We start from the raw sequence: 18,815 nt of genomic DNA on the forward strand, positions 1-18,815 counted from the left end.
TTGCTTGAGATAACAAACCATAGCTGAATACAATGGTCAGCAGGTGGGTTTCTTTAGGAGAATTTCAGTAAAATTTCTAGAGTCACTGGTTAGCTCAGTTGGTATAGCATAAAACTAGCAATCTAAGAATTGTAAGTTCAACACCTTCTCTTAGAGTTTTTTCCCCCTTCTTTTGTATTTTTTTTTATCATCCTCTTCAACAAAGTTGTTATAATAAAGAGATTCAGGGGAATCCAATCACACATTTCCCGATGGCTATTTCAAAGGTTCCAAAATAGCCCTCATAAAATGTGTAACGTTAAATGGATTCTTCTAAATGAGAAGCACAGGAATTTACTCTGCCTGCTAATGATGGGGAAATGAAAAGTCCATAGGTTGATGGATGTGGACCAATCTCCAGGATGCGCACAGTCCAGCATGCGCTTTATTGTGAGCATGTGAAACAGTCGCTTCAAAGAACTTTGTTGAAGAGGATTATAAAAAAACATGAAAAAGAAAGAAAATGTTCTTGAGTGAGGATTGAACACACATCCCTTTGACTGTGCAGCCCATGCTCTACCAACCCTTTTGAAATTATTATTAAGAAACGCTCCTGCCAAGATCTCGGGATAATTATCCTGTTATCACAGGAAAATGGAGTAAGCTAAATATTTGAATGGATGGCACTTAGGGCTTCGGTAGGATACAGCCCTTGGCTGACGTTCCTGTCTGTCATGTCACAGATTCTTTCCACATCACAACAGATATCTTCATCATTTCAAGGTCACATTTACAAAAAAAGTCAAATAGACATGTATAGAATCTCTCATAAATATCTATATCTATAAGTATATATTCATTTATTCGTTTTGTGATGACCCTGTGGTTGTCTGTGTTGTGTTGTGCTGGTTTGGTGTTTGTGTGTTCCAGGCTGTCTATAGGCGGAGCCAAGGCCAGGGTCATCAAGAGATGTGGCTCACCTGTTCAGCCTGGCTTAGATGTATTTAAGATGGCTGCCAACGCTGCCCACTCCCACGTCATCATGCACTACCCCTGGGACATGTCAGCTCTTCATTTTTGACTTCTTAAGTAGCTTTCCTTTCCAAGAGTGTTCTCTTCTTTCCTTTAGGCTTTGAAAGCTGTGGTGGAGGACAAAAATAAGGAATCCAAGGAGAAAGCCAAAGCCTTGGTGTTGAAGGTGTCTGCTGTTAGCTTAACATCAGATATGTGGACCTCTATCAACTCGCATGCATATCTAGCTGTGACGTGTCATATTATAGATGCAAGCACCTCTTTGCATTCTGTTGTTTTTGGGGTGCTGCATTTCCCTGAGGCACATACTGCTGAAAATAAAGTAAAAGCAGTGCTTATGTCACAGTGGGGTATTACACACGAAGTTATTTGCCTTGTGGCTGATGGTGCAGCAAATATGGGTGCTTGTGCCAAGGAGCTTAATTTGCGTCACACAAACTGTGTGGCGCATACTTTAAATTTACTTAAGGCTCTTGACCAAAACACTGTTGTCTGTCATCTGGGTAAACTCTAGGAAGACAGTGGGCTATTTCAGGAGCAGCACCACTGCAAAGGTGAAAACCTCATTGCAATATTCTAAATGACACTTTTGTTTAAGTTGCTGCTGCAGTGACACTTGCATTAATCACTTTTTGTTTGCGTATTTTATAGGAGAGGCTGACACAGGTGCAGGAGCAAATGGGCCAGCTGGCACTAATTCAAGAGGTGGATACACGCTGGAACAGCACATACCATATGCTCCAAAGTATTTATGACCTCAAGGAACCTGTAGGAGCAGCTTTGGCAGGCCTTCACACTGACGTTGCCCCGCTCTTATCAGAACAGTAAAACATTACTGCAAAATGTCTAAACGTCCCATTTAATAATGGTTCAGTTGAGCTGTCAGAGGAGAAGAGTGTGTGGATCAAAAGTCATTCCCCTTTTATCAATGCTACACCATGCACTGGAGGAGGAAATGGGAATCCTCCAAACTCCAGAGAGCAAAGCAATGGCTCCCTCAACGGTCTGAGGAGACCGTTGAGGGAGCCATTGCTTTATAGCCGAAGCTATACACACTGCAATCAATAAGCATCATGTCACTGGCAAAACTGCTTGATCCCAGGTTTAAAAAGATAGGGTTCTTTAGCCCCAATAAAGCAGCAGAGGCCGAGAAGAGACTCTCTGCTGAATGTGCTGCTGTTATTCAAAACAGCCCGTCTTCCTCGACGTCTTCACATATTAGAAGCTTCTCAGCCTTTGACTCAAGGTAATGGATACTGGATACATTTTAATTGTGTTATTGTATTTAGTCACTTACAGCCTGTTTGTCTGTCTTAGGTAGCAAACTATGGCATTGTTTGGACACCAGTCCTGCAGACGAGAACCAAAAATGCCACTGCAAATGCAACAGTGGAGGTCCAAATGTACCTGGGTGAACCAAACATCGGAAGATTGGAGAACCCCCTAGAGTATTGGGAAAGACAAAAAAATGTATATCCCCATGTATATTGTATCAACTTGCTGTTGCTTTTCTCTGTACCCCAGCTTGTATGCAAAGAACATGAATAAAGTTTGACTGTGTTTAACTTTGATTTTTGATAATGTGTTCAACCATTTTGCATGTACTGACTTATGCAATGAATTTATGCCTAGATGTTTTTGGGGATAAGACTATTCAACAGAGACTGGTATAATACATTGTGATCAGCATGACATAAGCAATTGATGATGTAGTGAAAAGTAGACAATTGCATCAGTGTGTAAAAGCATTTGCAATTGGTTCATAATAATGAGAAATTGCTATTATGGAGTACACAAGTGAATAGTTGATGTGGATTAGTTTTGAGAATTTAAATTCTGATCTGAGAAATGCACCAAAGCGACGGAGAAAAACTTATTCTCAAATCAGTCAACATTATAGTTCCTAGGTGGAACTTGTTTCTCCCGATACTTTCAGTGTAACACACTCTGCGCATGCTCATTAGCCCATGTTTATTGGCCATGCACGGAGGTTTGAGTAACGCAAGATGAGTTTGCTGCTGTACCTAAAGTTTGTGCAAGTAAAGCGATTGTTGTGGGTTGTGTTATAGGAATACAGAGAAAAGTTGCATGTGTGAAACAATTGGAAAATTGTTGACTTTTTACGAAGATAACAAACTTCAGATGTCAATGTACCGTAGTGCTAGCATGACTGACTAGCGTTTGTTTTGCTAGCTTAGCTGAACGACACAGAGCAACGTTGTTATCGTACTTACGTCCTTAAAACTGTATTTATTTGACATTTCGCGACTTGGCGCATGCATCTGATAAACTGAGGTTTAATGAATATTAAAAATTATATCTTTACAAATAAGACAAATATCGCATTGGCTACATTTTGTTAACAGCTAAATCGATTTAACCTTAGTTAGCCGACGGCACTCAACAGCTGCCGAGTTTGACCTGGACAATAATGTGACTGAACACCTGTAAAAACAAAGAATGGACAGGGAATTGTTGAAGCAGTGTCTGACTTATCACGGAGAATCATTGTTCAACAAACTGAAATGTGAGCAAACCGAAAACCCAGACTTCCAAGCTGTGGTGTCTGACCTGTGCAAGGCCACGTATGAAAGGTAGGTTAGGCAGTGCCTTTAATCTAAACATTGTTTTCTACTTTGAGGTTATGGATATATTTCCAATTTGGATACAGAGTTTGATATCCTATTTGAATTTCTATTGTAGCTTAAAAAAAAAAGCACATATCATGCATTGCCCGTCTAAACTGTCCTTACATTTCTGTTTTTCTCTTGTAACGTTATTCTATTAAAATTGTTGGCCTCATTTTGGGATTTGTCAACCCTTTTAATTAGTTTGGTGCCTTATTAAGGTCCATGAACAAAAAGTTATGCTTCTTATAAAGGCATTGCTAATAGTGTAGGAGAATTCAGCTGTTTCTTTTGCATGATTTTGTCTTCCTATGCACGTCCTGTTTACCAGGTGCATTACACAACACTTAGTGTGACAAAAGATTATTCACTAACATGTGAACATGTGTGTTTTTTTGTGTAGCAGGGGTGAAAAGCAGAACAGCCCCCTTGTGGAGCAGTTCATTGCCAGGAAGGCTGACATCCTATTCTGTCCAGCATGGAAGACTGCCACTCATCAAGAAGAGGAGCATGAGGAGGAAGAGGAGGCTGCAGGTGTGTGTTGGTTCGACCACATACTGTATCTCATTTGTCAAACAACAAAACTTTGCATCATAGCCAACATCTTGTAAGTTGTTGGCTATGATGCTGAGCTCTCAGCTTGTTAAACCTCTGTTCTGTCATCTCCTGGTTTCTGTGATCAGCTATACTGTTTCTGTGTCAGACAACAGAATACGTTCAAACATGTACATTAACAGAGAAGCAGCAGCTTCAGTGCTCTGACTTGTCTTCACAGGATGCTTTCAGGCACATTATTGAGTGCAGGTCACCTGCTTTTTGGATACATCCAACATTGTGTCCCTGAGCAAGACACTTAACCCCTAGTTTCTCCAGAGGTGTGCGACCTCTGATATACATCGCAATTGTAAGTAGAGCCCGACCGATATGGGATTTTTAAGTCCGATACCGATTTCGATATTTGAGGATTTTAAAATCTGATAGCCGATATATTGGCTGATATTCTGTTTCCCCCTTATTTTAAGAAACGCATAACATAAACAAAGATTATCCCTAATATATATATATATATATATATATATATATATATATATATAATATGTTGAGACCTCACCAAGATACTATGACATAATCCATCCATCGTCAACTGCTTATCCCGCGTACAGGGTTGCGGGGGGCTGGAGCCAATCCCAGCTGACATCGGGCAAAAGGCGGGGTACACCCTGGACAGGTCGCCAGTCCATTACAGGGACCATATAAACTTTTATTGTTAAAAATAGTACTTTGAACAAAAGTACAGCAAAATATTCCTCTCTAGCGTAGTTGCTAGCAAAGTCCAGTCCGACCATGGGTGTTTATTTGTCCAAAAGCTGCAGCGCTGCTCCCTGCTCCTCTCCCCCAAGTTTAGCAGCTCTCAGCTGGCCAGCAGATTTTCAATCCCCCGCTCTGCCTGGTCCTCTCCACACAACGCTCTGAAGCAGTCGGTGACGTACGGACAATCTCAACAATGATAGGTAGGGCTGAAACTAAGTGTTGTGTAATACACCTGGTAAAATGCTTCGACACAAATTCTTTGCATCGATGCTTCGTTTAATCCGTGTAACTTTACAGCATAGTGTTTTGCAGGGACATTTATTGCTGTCGCACATCGCGTTTACGAACACGACGTGATTATGATGGAGCTGCAAAATGGGGGAAGAGAGAGCAAACAGCGAGGGACAAAAAAGAAAGTGTCCAAAGTATGGGATTATTTCAAGCTAAAGTAAACAACAACTATGTAATGTTACCGGCTGTCCACCGTAAAATGAAACTTTTGTCGCCTTGGCAACAACACAACAGCGCCTGATCATGTAGCAGCATGTGTTCTGCCAGCGGACCACAGACAAGGTAACAGCAACTTTAGCAGTTAACTAAAATCATGACTGATTGTTGAGTTGAAGGCTAGCCAAAGTAAACTGCAGACCTCAGCTGAAAATGTGCACACGTGCTTTTGTTGTTCTCCTTTTTGGGCCGTGAGTTGTAACTTAACCTAACAGTCAAGAGTTAACTGGGTGTCTGAGAGCTGCACCTTTTAACTCTCCTGCAGTTCTCTGTGTAGCTCAGACAATCCCTGCTACCTGCGTGTACTAATCCAATCCTACTAACATATTCTTAATCTGTATAATTGCCATCTTTATAATAACAAACAACAGCTGTTTCGTGTGCTGGATCGCTCATTTCTCGTTTCACATTTCACGTGTGTTTTCTTGATAAAAGTGGTTTGGAAACCAGCGTCATGTGCCATAGCTGTTGTCATCTCCTGTAATGTGTGTTACCCCCTGTCACCGATCAGTCAAGTAGTGTGAACGCCACAACGACTTCAAGACTGCCGTCATATTACGGCAAGTTGTGTGAACGGCACGGCCATCTGTCAACGCTGAAAGTCGTGTAGTCTGCACGAGCCTTTAGTATAACTTGTATAGCACTCGGGTGATGTTTGTATTTGTAAAGCAGCTATCTGGTTGTTCGTCTGATGTTTGCTGTATGACACACTATGACTTTCCGAAAAGACTAATAAATATCTATCTCCTATAAACGTGCACAGCTGATCCCGTTACCGGGGGGGCGCCAAGCAAAAGTACTTCTTAAACGACGCATCAATGAATTGTTCAAATAATCTATAGAAGCTTTGAATACTAAAATCATCGTTATCTGCAGCCCTACTGATAGGCTATCGCGACTCAGCGTCATGCGACTTCTTCGCTTGAGTTGAAAATATTCAACTCAAATATTCGCTTTGTGCCGCCTTCCAGGAATTTTTTTTTTTTGGCATGAAAATAATGCCCACCTCCCTCTGCACGGTTTGGCACGCAGGTGAACTGTGTGCAAAGTTTAACCATCACAGTATGAGAAAAAGTTTTAATACCACTGTTACTTTTAAAGTAATAAATATATAACTTTACATTGCGATGCAGTGAAAAGACAGAGAAGACAGATGCATGTTGTGTTTAAGCGCAGTTAGTGGGTAAGGTGAGATCGACTGATTTAAAAGCAGTCACTTTTGAGTGTCATTCAGTGAAACCCCGTAGCTGTGACTTTGGGCATGTTCACACTGGTGTAACAGGGACACTGCTGTGCTTGTCATCATAGAAACAGATCATCAGGTTTTGATGTTTATTGCAGCTTCAGTAATAGTGTGTGTGTGTGTGTGTGTGTGTATGTATATATGTGTATATATATATATATACACACACACACTCACACACATATATATATATATATATATATATAAGCAAACCCTAGAGTCGGGGTTTGAGGGTGCAGCAACCCGGTCTAGATGTAGAAGGGAATGCGTTGCCTAAAAAGTTAGGTTGGGAACCGCTGATTTAAGTCATGTAATTGACATGCTCACCGGGAACACTGAGTGTGAGCGCTCCTCACCGTACCTCTGGCAGAGCCGATGTTTTGTTCTGTGGTGCTGCAGTGTTTTGAAGAGAGGAGCTACAGCATGCCCTCTAGTGGGCAAACTATGCAACACTCATTATATGAGGGAAAGATCCGACTCTCTGTTTCTCTTTTTTAATAATCATATTGGCTGTTATAAATGCTGATGCAGATATATCTGCAAGTAGCATTTATCGGCCAATAATATCTGCAAACAATAAATAAGTCGGGCTATAATTGTTAGTTGCTTTGAATGAAAGTGTCAGCTAAATGACTAATTATTAATCATTATACACCCTCAGTATATGCAGGGCCCATGTTTATATAGATAAATGCATTTTTTTAATACAATGTGTTTGATTCAGCTTTCTGCCTGTGATTTACTAGAGCCCTATGCCATCATGCCACCAGTGGAGTTATTCATGGAGGTTTCTTATGAGGAAAGAAGAGCCATGCTGTACAGAGACTTGGAAAGAGGAGACATTGTGGTGGGCAGGATCAACAACATCAGAGAATACGGCTTCTTTCTCACTCTGCTGTGCACGGCAGGAGGATTGAAGAGAGACATAGAAGACCTTGAGTTGTCGGTAAGTCAACAAGCTGAGTCAGTTTAATGTACTCGAGCCATGTCATAAACTTTGCAACATATTAAAACCAGTTAGTCAACCACTGTACATATAGAAGAATTGGATTGTCAGTTCGCCAGCTATACAGGAAATGCCAGTTGTGAATTCCTGAATGACTGGAAATAAGGGTAAACTATGTGCCACTTAGTACACCATGCAGGTTGAGAATTTTAGAAGATTGAGAAATATTGTTAGGGCTGCAGCAAACAGTTATTTTCATTATTGTTTAATCATCTAATAATTTCCTCAATAATTGTTTAGTTTACAAAATATCAGTGAAAAATGTCCAAGTTGGTATCTCCAGATCATTTTGTCTGACCAGCAGTCCAAAAGTTATTTACTTTAGTGTAATATATAACAGAGTGAAGCAGACACTCTTCACATTTGAGAAGCTGGAACCAGAGATTGTTTGGCATTGTGAGTAATCCATTATCAAAAAACTGGTCAAGTAATTTTCTGTCAATAGACTTATTATTGACAGTGTCATAAACTTTGCAACAGATTGAAATCAGTTAGTCAACCATTGTAGATACAGAAGATTGTCAGTTGGCCAGCTATACAGGAAATAACACTCTGTGGTTCCTGAATGATTGGCAGGGGGGTAAACAATGGGCCTCACCGACTGAGAACTTAGGTAAGCAAAGTCACATGCTGTTCACGGTACGTGCATCTCAGCAATGAATACCACATTATAAGTTTCATGTGATCCTGGGAATCTTTAGCTCTAAAAGTTCAGAAGGACCGGCACGACTGGCAGTCCTCCAGGAAATCACTGAACTATAGTTACTTTAGTAACCTCCTCGTTATTACGTTCTTGTCCAACCACACACCTGATGTAAGATCTGGAGGCATATCTGTTCTGTTATTGTTTAATGAAGGCTAAAATATGGAGGATATCTAAAATAGGCTAAGCTCACCATCCATCGTAAAAACTAATGCATGACTGAGACATAAGAAACAAACCCATGAGTTTATCTCCTTCTGGATAACTAGGAAACACAGTGCAGTTCCCCCACAAAACTTTTTTTCAGTCTTTGATTGTCTCCGGTAATTATTTGTTAATTATTTCTTTCTTTTCCTTTGTACCTTCAGGCGCTGTGTCACATCAGAGAAATTCCCTCCACTGGCAGCCATGATGATCCCCTGTCCTACTACCAGATTGGGGACTTCATAAGAGGTTAGTGTCTTAGTTGGTTCTGTCTTAAACACCAAGCTGTTTATAGACACCTAGATTGAAGGCTTGTTTTTTCTTAAGTTTATTACAAGGCTTTGATTCTCAACAAGCTGACTTTTGACTCACAAAGGTTTGGGTAAAAATAGACTTTGATATGAACGAGTGGAGGCCAATTATTTTGCGTTATGCAGTTTTCAGTAGGTGTTCATTTACAAAAAACAACCAATTTCTTGCCACTAGTCATCCCCTCTAGTATTAGAGAATTACATTAAAGGGTTATAATTCACCTTCGCTTTCTTCAGACCAACATCAGTTCCGTGTTAAAAAATGCAGCCCCCTCACGTCAATTAGACCACTGTGTTGGCACATTGGGGGTTGCAATGCAAAGGTCTCCAGCAAATGTTATATCATGTGACAGTACAGTAAATTAAATTCTGCAGTTTATCTTGTGATCATCAGGGCAGAGGATAAAATGATTGCCTGTGTGATAATGTTTCAGAATTGTGAAGTCCTTCCTAATACATAAGCCAATATGAGGTCTTTTGGCAGAGAGAGAGAGAGAGAGAGAGAGAGAGGGAAAATGGTCAACAATAAGCCTCAGTTTAGCGTCGGCTCGCAATCGCCGTGCACAAAAACACGATTCGACTATCAGTCGACTGTGGGCAGGACTTGACGATTCTGATTCGACATCAGTGAAAAATGCCCGAAGTGATGTCTCTAAATGCTTTGTTTTGTCTGACCAACAGTCCAAAATATTTTCAGTTTACTGTGATATGTAACAGAGGTTGTTTGGCATTTTGATTAATCAATTATGAAAAGAGTAATTCTGTCAATCAACTTTCATTGAAGCTCCACAAAATTTGTGCATAGCTTTCAGACTGGTACCAATCAGATTCCCTGCTAGAAAGTTTTTGCTGTTTTTATCACTCCACACCTCTGATAGGAAAATAGTAGAAACTTTTCCTAAGTTCTGCCCTTTTTTGTTCTGTAGCTGCAGTGAAAGATATTGACCGCTACCAGGAGAAAATCACAGTTTCCCTACACCAGGCCTCTCTTTCTCCCAGCTTGGAGCACATCAAACTGGGTGTCGTTCCCCGGGAGGAGCTGCCCATACACTATAGGTAACTACACAACATGAAAAAATACGACAAAATAATAATAATAATTATAATAAAAATAATGATGTGTTTTTGTTGTAGATCCCAGTTAGTGTTCAGTTCTAGCGTGGGACTTTGACTTGTCCTCTCGTCTCCTCTCTTCTGCTTAGTCGTAGCATTCGTGCAGCCGCTGATTCCAGTGACACGTACGAGTGTATACTGATGAGTTGCCATGGTTACCACAATCCCTCTGTAGTGGACTACCTGCTGGAGAAGGTGGGAGTTAGTGACACCCACCCACCATCAATGATGAGAGGACTTCAGAGGTATAATGTCGACTCGCTGACCCCTTGTTTTCCAAGACATTAAGTAAAGCACCTCCATATTCAGTTGAGGATTGTATTGTATTAGCCAGAGACTCATAATTTCAGAAAGTTAACTGGCAAGTGTTTTGGTTTCTCTGTCTTGTCAGAAAATGAGAACCCTAAGCAAAGGAGCAGTTAGGGTTGCACCGGGTGTTACATGATGATGTTAAATCAAACAAAGATGCGTAGCAAAGAAGAGCTCCACTCAGACTGAGAACGGGTGGGGCTTTGTAGCAGGGGAGCACTGGACCCAGGTGCAGGCACCGTTCAGAAAGTTCTTACAGTCTATAGTTATAGAGCATTTTTGGACCCACGCAAACTTGAGGAGGATGTGACGTTCAGTTGTTTTAGCTGATCAGATGTCTGTAGACACTGGAGATGTATATTAATACCTGGTGTAAATGTAATCAGGTTAAAATCATATCTAGATACAATCAGGATACGAAACACATTTTAATGCCAGGTGTAAAAGTGGTCTCTGAGTGTTTAAATGTCAGAAAACCTTCTTTCCAAGTTGAAAGGATTAGCTTTGTAGGTAGGCTGCTAAATAGTGGTACCCTGTAAGACGGTAACGGATGCCTAAAATGTCGAGAGAGGACTGCTTTGAATGTCACTAGAGTTCTTTCCTGTGCCTCTTTTCTCCGCAGTAAACTTTTCCAAGAGGAGGATTTTGCGACTGCAATCCGGAAGAAACAGTCTGCATCGTGGGCCTTGAAGTGGTAAAGTTAAACTCTGAACTTTGAGCACTGGAATATGTAGATGGACTAGTGCCATCCTTGCCCTTCTAAATAGTTTTAATATATATGTAAACTATATATATATATATATAGTTTCAATTACGCTTTAATTACTTGTTTAATGAAATGTATGGGGTTGATTGATGTAGTTTGTATGATGCTTTGGCAATATTGTTGTTACGCATTCATGCCAATAAAACTAATTTGAATTTATATAGTCTTTCTCCTTCGGGCTTCTTCTCACTTGACATTTAATTTAACCCATTTTCCATGTTCTTTTGTTCTTAAAGTGTCCGTGCAGGTGTGGACCACTTCAAACATGGTCGTCATGTGGAAGCCATGAATGAATACAACAAAGCGTTGGATATTGACACTAATAATGTAGAAGCGCTGGTGGCACGTGGAGCTCTGTGAGTTGCTTCTTTTGATGTTATAGCACTGTAATTCTTGAATTATTTGACATTCATGTATTGTGCAACCATACTTCACAAACCATCTACTTTGTGTGCGTCCTGGTGAATGTTAAAAAAGTTCTTAATAAGAAATGGTTGAAAATACAGTGAGCTATGAGAAAGCAAAGTATTTTATGAATTACATAACAGATAAATAATGCAGATAATTGCAGTAATGTTGTGTGATTTTCTTTTTAGGTGTTTTTGATCTTACTATGTTTTTCCTTCATTGGGTATTCACAGGTATGCAAACAAAGGCAGCATCATGAAAGCAATTTCAGACTTTGAATTGGCCCTGCAGAGCTGTCCAGATCACCGCAACGCAAAGAAGTATCTCTGCCAGACACTGGTGGAGAGAGGAAAACAGTAAGTTCCAGCTTTGCTTTGCAGTAATTCAGTATTGTGAGATCTGAATTCAATACTGTTATTATAAAATAAAAGGAAAATAATTCTTTACTTTAGCTGAGCTATTCAGGTGGTGCTTGCCCCCAGGCTGTACACAAAGCTCCACCAATTAAATGTATTATTTATGCTGAGTTTGTAGAAGGTCAAGTTCAGTGTCAGGGCTATGGTTCAGGTTTATTTTGGCAAATAATGAAAGTTTTGTTGCCTGAAACAAGGACCTGCCTGAGAGTCAAGCCCATGCCTCAAGGTACCCTGCTTGTTTTGTAATTCCAATAGTCTTACTAATCGGTCTTGTTAGATGCATTAGTGCTGCCTCTATTGTACAATTGAAAACATAGTTTGGAGACCGCAGAATCCAAAAAATGGGTTAGACATTCCCAAGCTTAGTCATCACATGCAGATATGGCTGTGGTAACAGGAGTAATACTTGTGACCTTAACTTAGAGGTTTTGTGTGTGTGTTTGTCTAGGCTTGAAGAACAGGAGAAACTGGTAACAGCGGAGGGATTGTACAGGAGAGCTCTGTCTCTTGATGACCTAAATCCTGAGGCGCAGCAGGCCCTGCACAAGATTACAGATGCTATACAGGTGAGCGGGCCACAACACACACACACACACACACAAACAAATAACGCTTTGTTAAGGCCAAATTTGAATGTACTGTTATGTATGACTTCAGAAAAACAAAACAAGTGAAGTAAATTAATGATAATCACTCAGTATTGTTATTGCCCGATCAATCAGTTTTGTACGTCCATGTTCACATCAGCACCTTCGAATTAGATATTGAGCAGCTGTTTTTTGCTGCAAAACATCTCACCCAGAAGGGACTGTTAAGACAACAGGCTATGGTGGGAGCATGTGACTGTTATAAAGCCAGATTAATTTGTCATAAAGACAATTAAGATGTCCCCTGATTGGCATTTCTGTCAGTGGCCCAAAACAGATGTAAAAATATCTGTTTGCATCTCCTTTGGCAAAGATTTGTGATCCAATCTCCTTATTAATTAGCACTATATAAATAGAATAGAATTGAATATTTTTACATTAAAAATAGGTGATGTGACTACTTGTGTGTGAGAGAGGTCACTCATTATGGATTAAACACAAAGAATTATCACCAACTTTGCAGTTCCCCTTAGATTTCTTTCAGCTCACTGTTTGGGGTTTCTGACCGGCAGTATTTCTGTTTTGATTCAGTGTCGTCAGTGCTGATTCAGCCGCAGCAGGCAGCAGTTACACTACTTGTCCAGCACCAAATGTTGAGTTGAGTTCATGAGTAGCTGGTGAACATAGTGAAGCAGTTAGGTTAGCCCCCAAAGAGCCAGCCATTTCCCTTAGAAGTTGGCCAAGTTTTAAGGAGAGTGTAAATTGGGCTTGCATTCGGCAGGTGTCCAGAAACATGACTCCAAATAAATAAAAATGTTTCTCTGTATCTGCTGGATCTAAAAATGGGCAATTCTTTACGTCAAGTTCACCATATCAACTTAAAAGGTGATGCCCAGTGTTCACAGCTTGTTTCCACTTCCCACAAATGGCCCAAAAATCAGTTGTAGCAGGTTTAAATTTAAATATTGCAGACAAGTATGAATCTTACATCTTCACACGTCTTCATTCATTCCTCACGCAAACAAGTGAACAACAACTGGAGCAGAGCACCATGAAGTGCGGTCCATGGTGCTGAATCACAGCATTCACAAGGATGTATATTCCATGTTGCTATGTCATCTTAAAACATCCTGGGTTTAATGCATTAATGCATACATGTCTCTGATGCTGGTTTGTAATTCTGATGAAGTGTTTTGGTGTGTATGTGTGTCTGTAACCCTGGGACTCTGCCCTTTTGATCCTTCAACTGCCACTGCCTTGTCACCTGCCTTGTGGGGGCGAAAAAAAATAAACTGCACAATGACAACGACTCCTCCACTGGACACCGGTGTGCGCCGTGTGCCTGGTCTAAATATGGTAACGTTGAAACCTTCTCTATTAATGGGGAACAAATGCTGTTTGCTTTCTTTGCACATTTCTGCCTGTATCTCTCTATTCATCCGTCTGCTTCTCTGTCAACTACCGTGCTCCTGGATCACACCATTTTTTCTGTGGTAAATAAATTACTCCGATTATTTCTCGACCATTCTGTTATCTATGGTTCATTATCGTGGTGTTCTTCTGTCCTTCTCAAATATTTGGCTTCCCTTTTCCTCCCCATACTTTTTTACTACAACATGAATGACTGAATAAATGAATGAATGTGTGAATGCCTCTGGTGCATGTCTTGGGTCATGGTATGTATGTGTTTGAATATACCTCTGTGGACTTTTGCCTGTCATGTCTTACCTTGCCGCGACCATAAAGAAATCAATTCGCCTGCGAGAAGAAGCGTTGGCTAAGGAGGAGGCGAAAGCTAAGAGCCAGACCAGCGCTGAGAAATTGCGTAAGCTCTTAAAAGAGGAGAAGAGGTGAGTTGGCTCTGATCTTTTAAAGGTATGACAGGTAAATATACTGTAGATAAAGGCATGTAGGTCATTTCATAACTTCAAAGCATCAGCTGTTTTATGAGAATGCAATTTTCAGTAAATGTCTTGTCCACAGGATGAAGAAAAAACGGAAGAGATCAGCCTCTTCCTCTTCGTCATCCTCCACTTATTCCAGGAACTCCTCTTCTCCCTCATCGTCTTCCTCCTCTCGCAGACGGTCCAAAAAGAAGAAGAAGAAGAGGAGGAGGTCTGAGCGGGAAAGTAAACGCCATTGCAGGATCTCCTCAAGGGAGAGCAGGAGGAGTGAGGAGGGTAAGAGCGAGAAAAACGGCAAGGAGGAAGAGAACGACGAGGTGGAGTGGTATCCCGCTCCACCCAACACCTCCGCCACCTTTCTCAACCAGAAGGGAGGCCCCGGGTTTGGAGAGAGGGATGAGGTAGAGGTAAAGGAGAAGGATGCTGAAGATAAAAGGATCTGTCAACTGTATTCTTTGTCGGCGGCTTCAGAGGAAGAAGAGTCTGACTCCTCACGCAGAGAAAGGAAGAGAAGGGGTAGGGAGGAGAGCAGGACAAGGAAAGGGAAAAACAATCTGAGTAGGAGCCCAGAAAGAGAGGAGAGGATGAGCAGGAGTAGAGAAAGGAGAGGTAAGAGCAGGGAGAGAGGGAAGGAGGACAACTGGAGAGACCGCGATTCCAAGAGGAGAAGTAGCTTAGATGAGAACAGCAAGCGAAAAGTATCCTGCTCGTCGGCTGAGTCTCAGTATTTGCGGAAATCCAATTTCAAATCTGAATATTTAGGGAATTCTGGTTCTGCGCCCAAACGCGTGGAGAGTAGGATGAGACATGACTCTTCCAAGAGGAACTCCTTTGATGGTGGTAGGTATGACAACAGAGGGCGGGAGGAGAATCTGGAGGGAGAAGAGACAAAAAGAGAGAAGGATGGTAGAAAAGTGACAGGGGAGGAACAACGGAGTGGTTTGACCCCAATGTCAGGAGGAGGGCCTAAAAAAGACCTCCCTTCTAATCTGTTAGATATTTTCAATCAGATTGCCCAGTTTGAGAAGGAGAAAGGAGTCAGGCCAAAATAAGAACTCAAAACCAAAAGTCCAGAATGTGCCCAATACTAGTGAGATGAGACTTTAAAATGTGTGTTTGTACCATGAATTAATTCATTTCTGGACAGTACATCAAGATTGTTATCTGAATGGCCAAATGTGTTGTTGATTGAATGTCCCCAGTTGTAAGTAACCTTCAGTGTTAGACGAAACTCCTGATTTAACTCCTGATTTGAAATGTCTAATTCTGTGTGGTAGAGTTAAGGCCTGTGAGCATCTGTAGTCATTGCTGAATAATAGCTGGTCAAAATGTATTAAAATGTTAATGTCATCATTGTAACTGGCGATTAATAGTGTATTTCTGGAGAAGAATATGTTCCACTTATATCTAAATAACTTAAATATGACAGTATCAATGACAGACGTTACATATTAAAGGATCATTTCAGTATTTTTGAACCTGGGCCCTATTTTGGTGTTGAAATGACTAGTAGGTACAAAAGGTTTTGGAATCCGTGCAGTAGATTGCTTCAACTAGCAAATGAATTCTAAATAAATTTATAAATGATGTTGTACTTTGGTAATTTACTCATTTAGAAGGTAATTTGTGTGTACATTTTGACAAGTTATTACATTATTGAGCAGGTCTGATGTTGCTACAGGCATTAATGTCTTGTTTTGTGTTAATCTTAAATTCACCTTTTTTCTGTTCAAAAAGATACTGCCTTATGTTTACTGCCTTGTGCCATTTTTGTGCATTTCATCTGTGGCTTGTTTCCCAAACAACCTGACTGTTAGTACTACAGTACTTTTTCAAGCTTTACACAATACAGATATTCCAATTGTATTCCAACACATTGTCTCCTGTAGGAAAACAATCTCAGTTAAATCAATAAAGTTACTTAAAACTACATGCTTTGTCATTTCAGTCCTTAATTAAGTTTTTCTTATTTGTTTTTGGTTTGATTGTCAGAGTTTGAGAGATGTAGCACAACTGTTGATTAGATACTAAATCAAATCTGCCTGTTTTGTTACCAGTCTACTTAATGCTAATAAACCATGTTTATTTCTTTAATTAAACAAACAGGAATTCTGTTATAGTAATATATCAGCTACAGAAAATATAATTAATTCTGAAGTGTCAAAGCAACAATAATAATAAATAGAATATTTTATTGCCTCTTTTCAAGTTTGTCACCAAGCCTTTTATTCATATATTTACGCACTTGTGCTTCTAATACTGTGTATAATATCAGATAATGACTAAATTAATATTACCCTCTTACAGTTAATAGTGCCGAGTAACTCCATGGAGCCCAACTTGTAACCACCGATAAATGTGAGACCTAAGTCATTTCCAAATCAGATGTAAAGAGACAACCTGCAGATAAATGAACAACTCTATGATGGAGGATAGCATAAGGATCCAAGGTCAAATAGTCATTGTACTGTCAAGAGTCAAAGCTTTTACTTGACGGAAGGCCACAGACCATGATGATGTAAATGCAGCAGTGCAGAAACCCTCCAGTAAAACTTGGTGGTGGAAATATTCAACTGTGGGGTCGTTTCAAGTGACTTGCACAGGATCAGCTACACACCTGCCAGAGAGGAATACCACTGTATTTTGCAGAGGCATGCTTCTGCTTCTGGCTCAGTAATATGCGTGGAAGAGGATTCATTTTCCAGCAGGGTATTGATCCTGAACATGCATGTAAGCTACTGTATAGCAGGCCTGTTTGATGTCCCAGGAAGAGAAAGCACTGCTGGCTTGTGAGGCTTTCCCACCACAGTCACCAGACCTAAGCTTAAGTGACAAAAGTTGGGGTAAAGTCCAAAAGTGTACAGCAACATCACACAACTCTGATCTTGGATACTTTGCAAGGGCTGGTTCATTCAAATGACAAAATTAATATATTCTCACTTTTTTCTTGTGGTATCCAGCTATGCAGGTAGTTTTGGTTTTATTTGACTTTGTAAGAGATATTCATCTCGAATTTGTGTCTCCACCCAAAAAAAATGGGAGGGAATGGAATTTTGTTTGTGGTGCTCACTATGATCAGCAACTCCTTTCATATGAAGTATTTCTTAGGTAGAATTTAGTTCCACCAAAAAAGTTGACTGTGTGTTGTGTGAAATATCCAGAATAACTGAACAGACTTGTTCTGTTGAGTTTATAGCCATGCCAGTGTTATGTCTCATTATGGTTTTGAAATTTGTGGTGCAGAGGATGATTTGAAAAAACTGTGATTCCCCGACTTTTTATCTAGCGCCTTCATCAGGCCTCTCTGTCCAAATATTAATACTTCTGCAAAACTAATTACATTATGTACTTTGTGTTTAGTTCTACTTAGAGAATGTAAACATGCGAACACACTTAATTTAGATGGTACATATTGTACCTGCTATGCATCAACTTGATAGCATTGTCTTTGTAAACATGTTGATGTTGATGTTGCTGATGCAAGTACAACCTCACAGAGCTGCTAGCATGGCTGTGGCCCTTTTACTATATAGTGGGCACAACAAATGAAAGTCCTTGCAATTTTACTGGTATTACATACAGTATATACATACAATATACATGAGAAAACAGAGCTTGACAGTTCATTTCTTCCCTTGCAGTTGACAAAGCAATCTCCACTCAAGGTCATATCCATGGTCTTTATGAGAAGATAAAGTTTGCTCAGTTGTCATAAAACTGAAGATGTTCAAACTTTCAATTATTTTCAGTGCGTTAAGAGGACCTTGAGAGGAGATTGTTTTGTGAAGTGGGTGAACCGAGCCTTTTAGAAGAGCTAGAATAATGTCGATGCTATGGTGAATGCAAACACCACACCACATAATGGGAAATGTTCACCTTTTGCAAATAGTAACATACTCGCTGAATTAATGTAGTTTTTCCATCTTATTTTTTGCTAAATGGTAAAAACACGGGGACCTGTCTGGAGCTGGCTGTATATTTCCATTATGAATAACTCATCATGTTATTCTGTAGATTCAACTTAGCAAATTAAACCCAACGTGGCATTATGGCTTATTGGTGCTTTAAGCTACTTGGTGTCACATACCAAATATTAAATACTGGACACACACACCAGTGGCTGCGCGACCAGCCGTGCGTCGCCCCGTGCCAAAGTAGCTTACTTCAGGCTTAGCTGCCAACCTCTCGCTCTCCTCCTCCGTCATTACTGGTTCCATCATCGGTGATGCAGTGGCTGCATGTCCCAGTCTATCTTGTTAGGGCAGATTAACCACTATTATACAGGCTGTAAAGAAGCCTCTGCATCTAATACTGTACACACAGACCCCTGATCCTGTCCTTTCTGTCTCAGACGCTTGACATCTTAATCTTTATAAATACTGACTACAG

General features: G+C 40.4%; 1 protein-coding gene and 1 long non-coding RNA gene across 3 annotated transcripts; both read left to right on the forward strand.

The window, feature by feature from the left end:
- The first annotated feature begins 2,040 nt into the window (after nucleotides 1-2,040).
- Nucleotides 2,041-2,582, forward strand: LOC119901405. Its single transcript, XR_005444189.1, has 2 exons — nucleotides 2,041-2,257; nucleotides 2,329-2,582. It is a non-coding gene; the product is annotated as an uncharacterized LOC119901405 (long non-coding RNA).
- A 391-nt stretch (nucleotides 2,583-2,973) lies between these two features.
- Nucleotides 2,974-16,356, forward strand: ttc14 (tetratricopeptide repeat domain 14). 2 transcript variants are annotated; one of them, XM_038715169.1, is made up of 12 exons: nucleotides 2,974-3,605; nucleotides 4,042-4,172; nucleotides 7,446-7,645; nucleotides 8,777-8,861; nucleotides 9,850-9,979; nucleotides 10,126-10,281; nucleotides 10,968-11,039; nucleotides 11,348-11,467; nucleotides 11,753-11,875; nucleotides 12,384-12,501; nucleotides 14,269-14,372; nucleotides 14,506-16,356. In XM_038715169.1, exons 1-12 carry the CDS (start codon nucleotides 3,472-3,474, stop codon nucleotides 15,476-15,478), a joined length of 2,346 nt encoding a protein of 781 aa, XP_038571097.1. In that variant the 5' UTR covers nucleotides 2,974-3,471; the 3' UTR covers nucleotides 15,479-16,356. The 2 variants fall into 2 exon arrangements, with proteins under 2 accessions (XP_038571097.1, XP_038571098.1); XM_038715170.1 differs by having other exon boundaries at nucleotides 4,045-4,172.
- The last annotated feature ends 2,459 nt before the right edge of the window (nucleotides 16,357-18,815 follow it).

The sequence above is a fragment of the Micropterus salmoides genome, unplaced genomic scaffold (assembly GCF_014851395.1).
Source record: "Micropterus salmoides isolate LMB-PRFRI ecotype aquatic unplaced genomic scaffold, ASM1485139v1 Ms_hic_scaffold_13, whole genome shotgun sequence".
Taxonomy (NCBI): domain Eukaryota; kingdom Metazoa; phylum Chordata; class Actinopteri; order Centrarchiformes; family Centrarchidae; genus Micropterus; species Micropterus salmoides.

Coding starts and splice junctions, on each gene's coding strand:
- ttc14 (XM_038715169.1), top strand. CDS start 3,472: ATGGACAGGGAATTGTTGAAGCAGTGTCTGACTTATCACGGAGAATCA. Junction 3,606..4,041: donor TGCAAGGCCACGTATGAAAG/GTAGGTTAGGCA, acceptor TTTTTTGTGTAG/CAGGGGTGAAAAGCAGAACA. Junction 11,468..11,752: donor CTGGTGGCACGTGGAGCTCT/GTGAGTTGCTTC, acceptor GGGTATTCACAG/GTATGCAAACAAAGGCAGCA.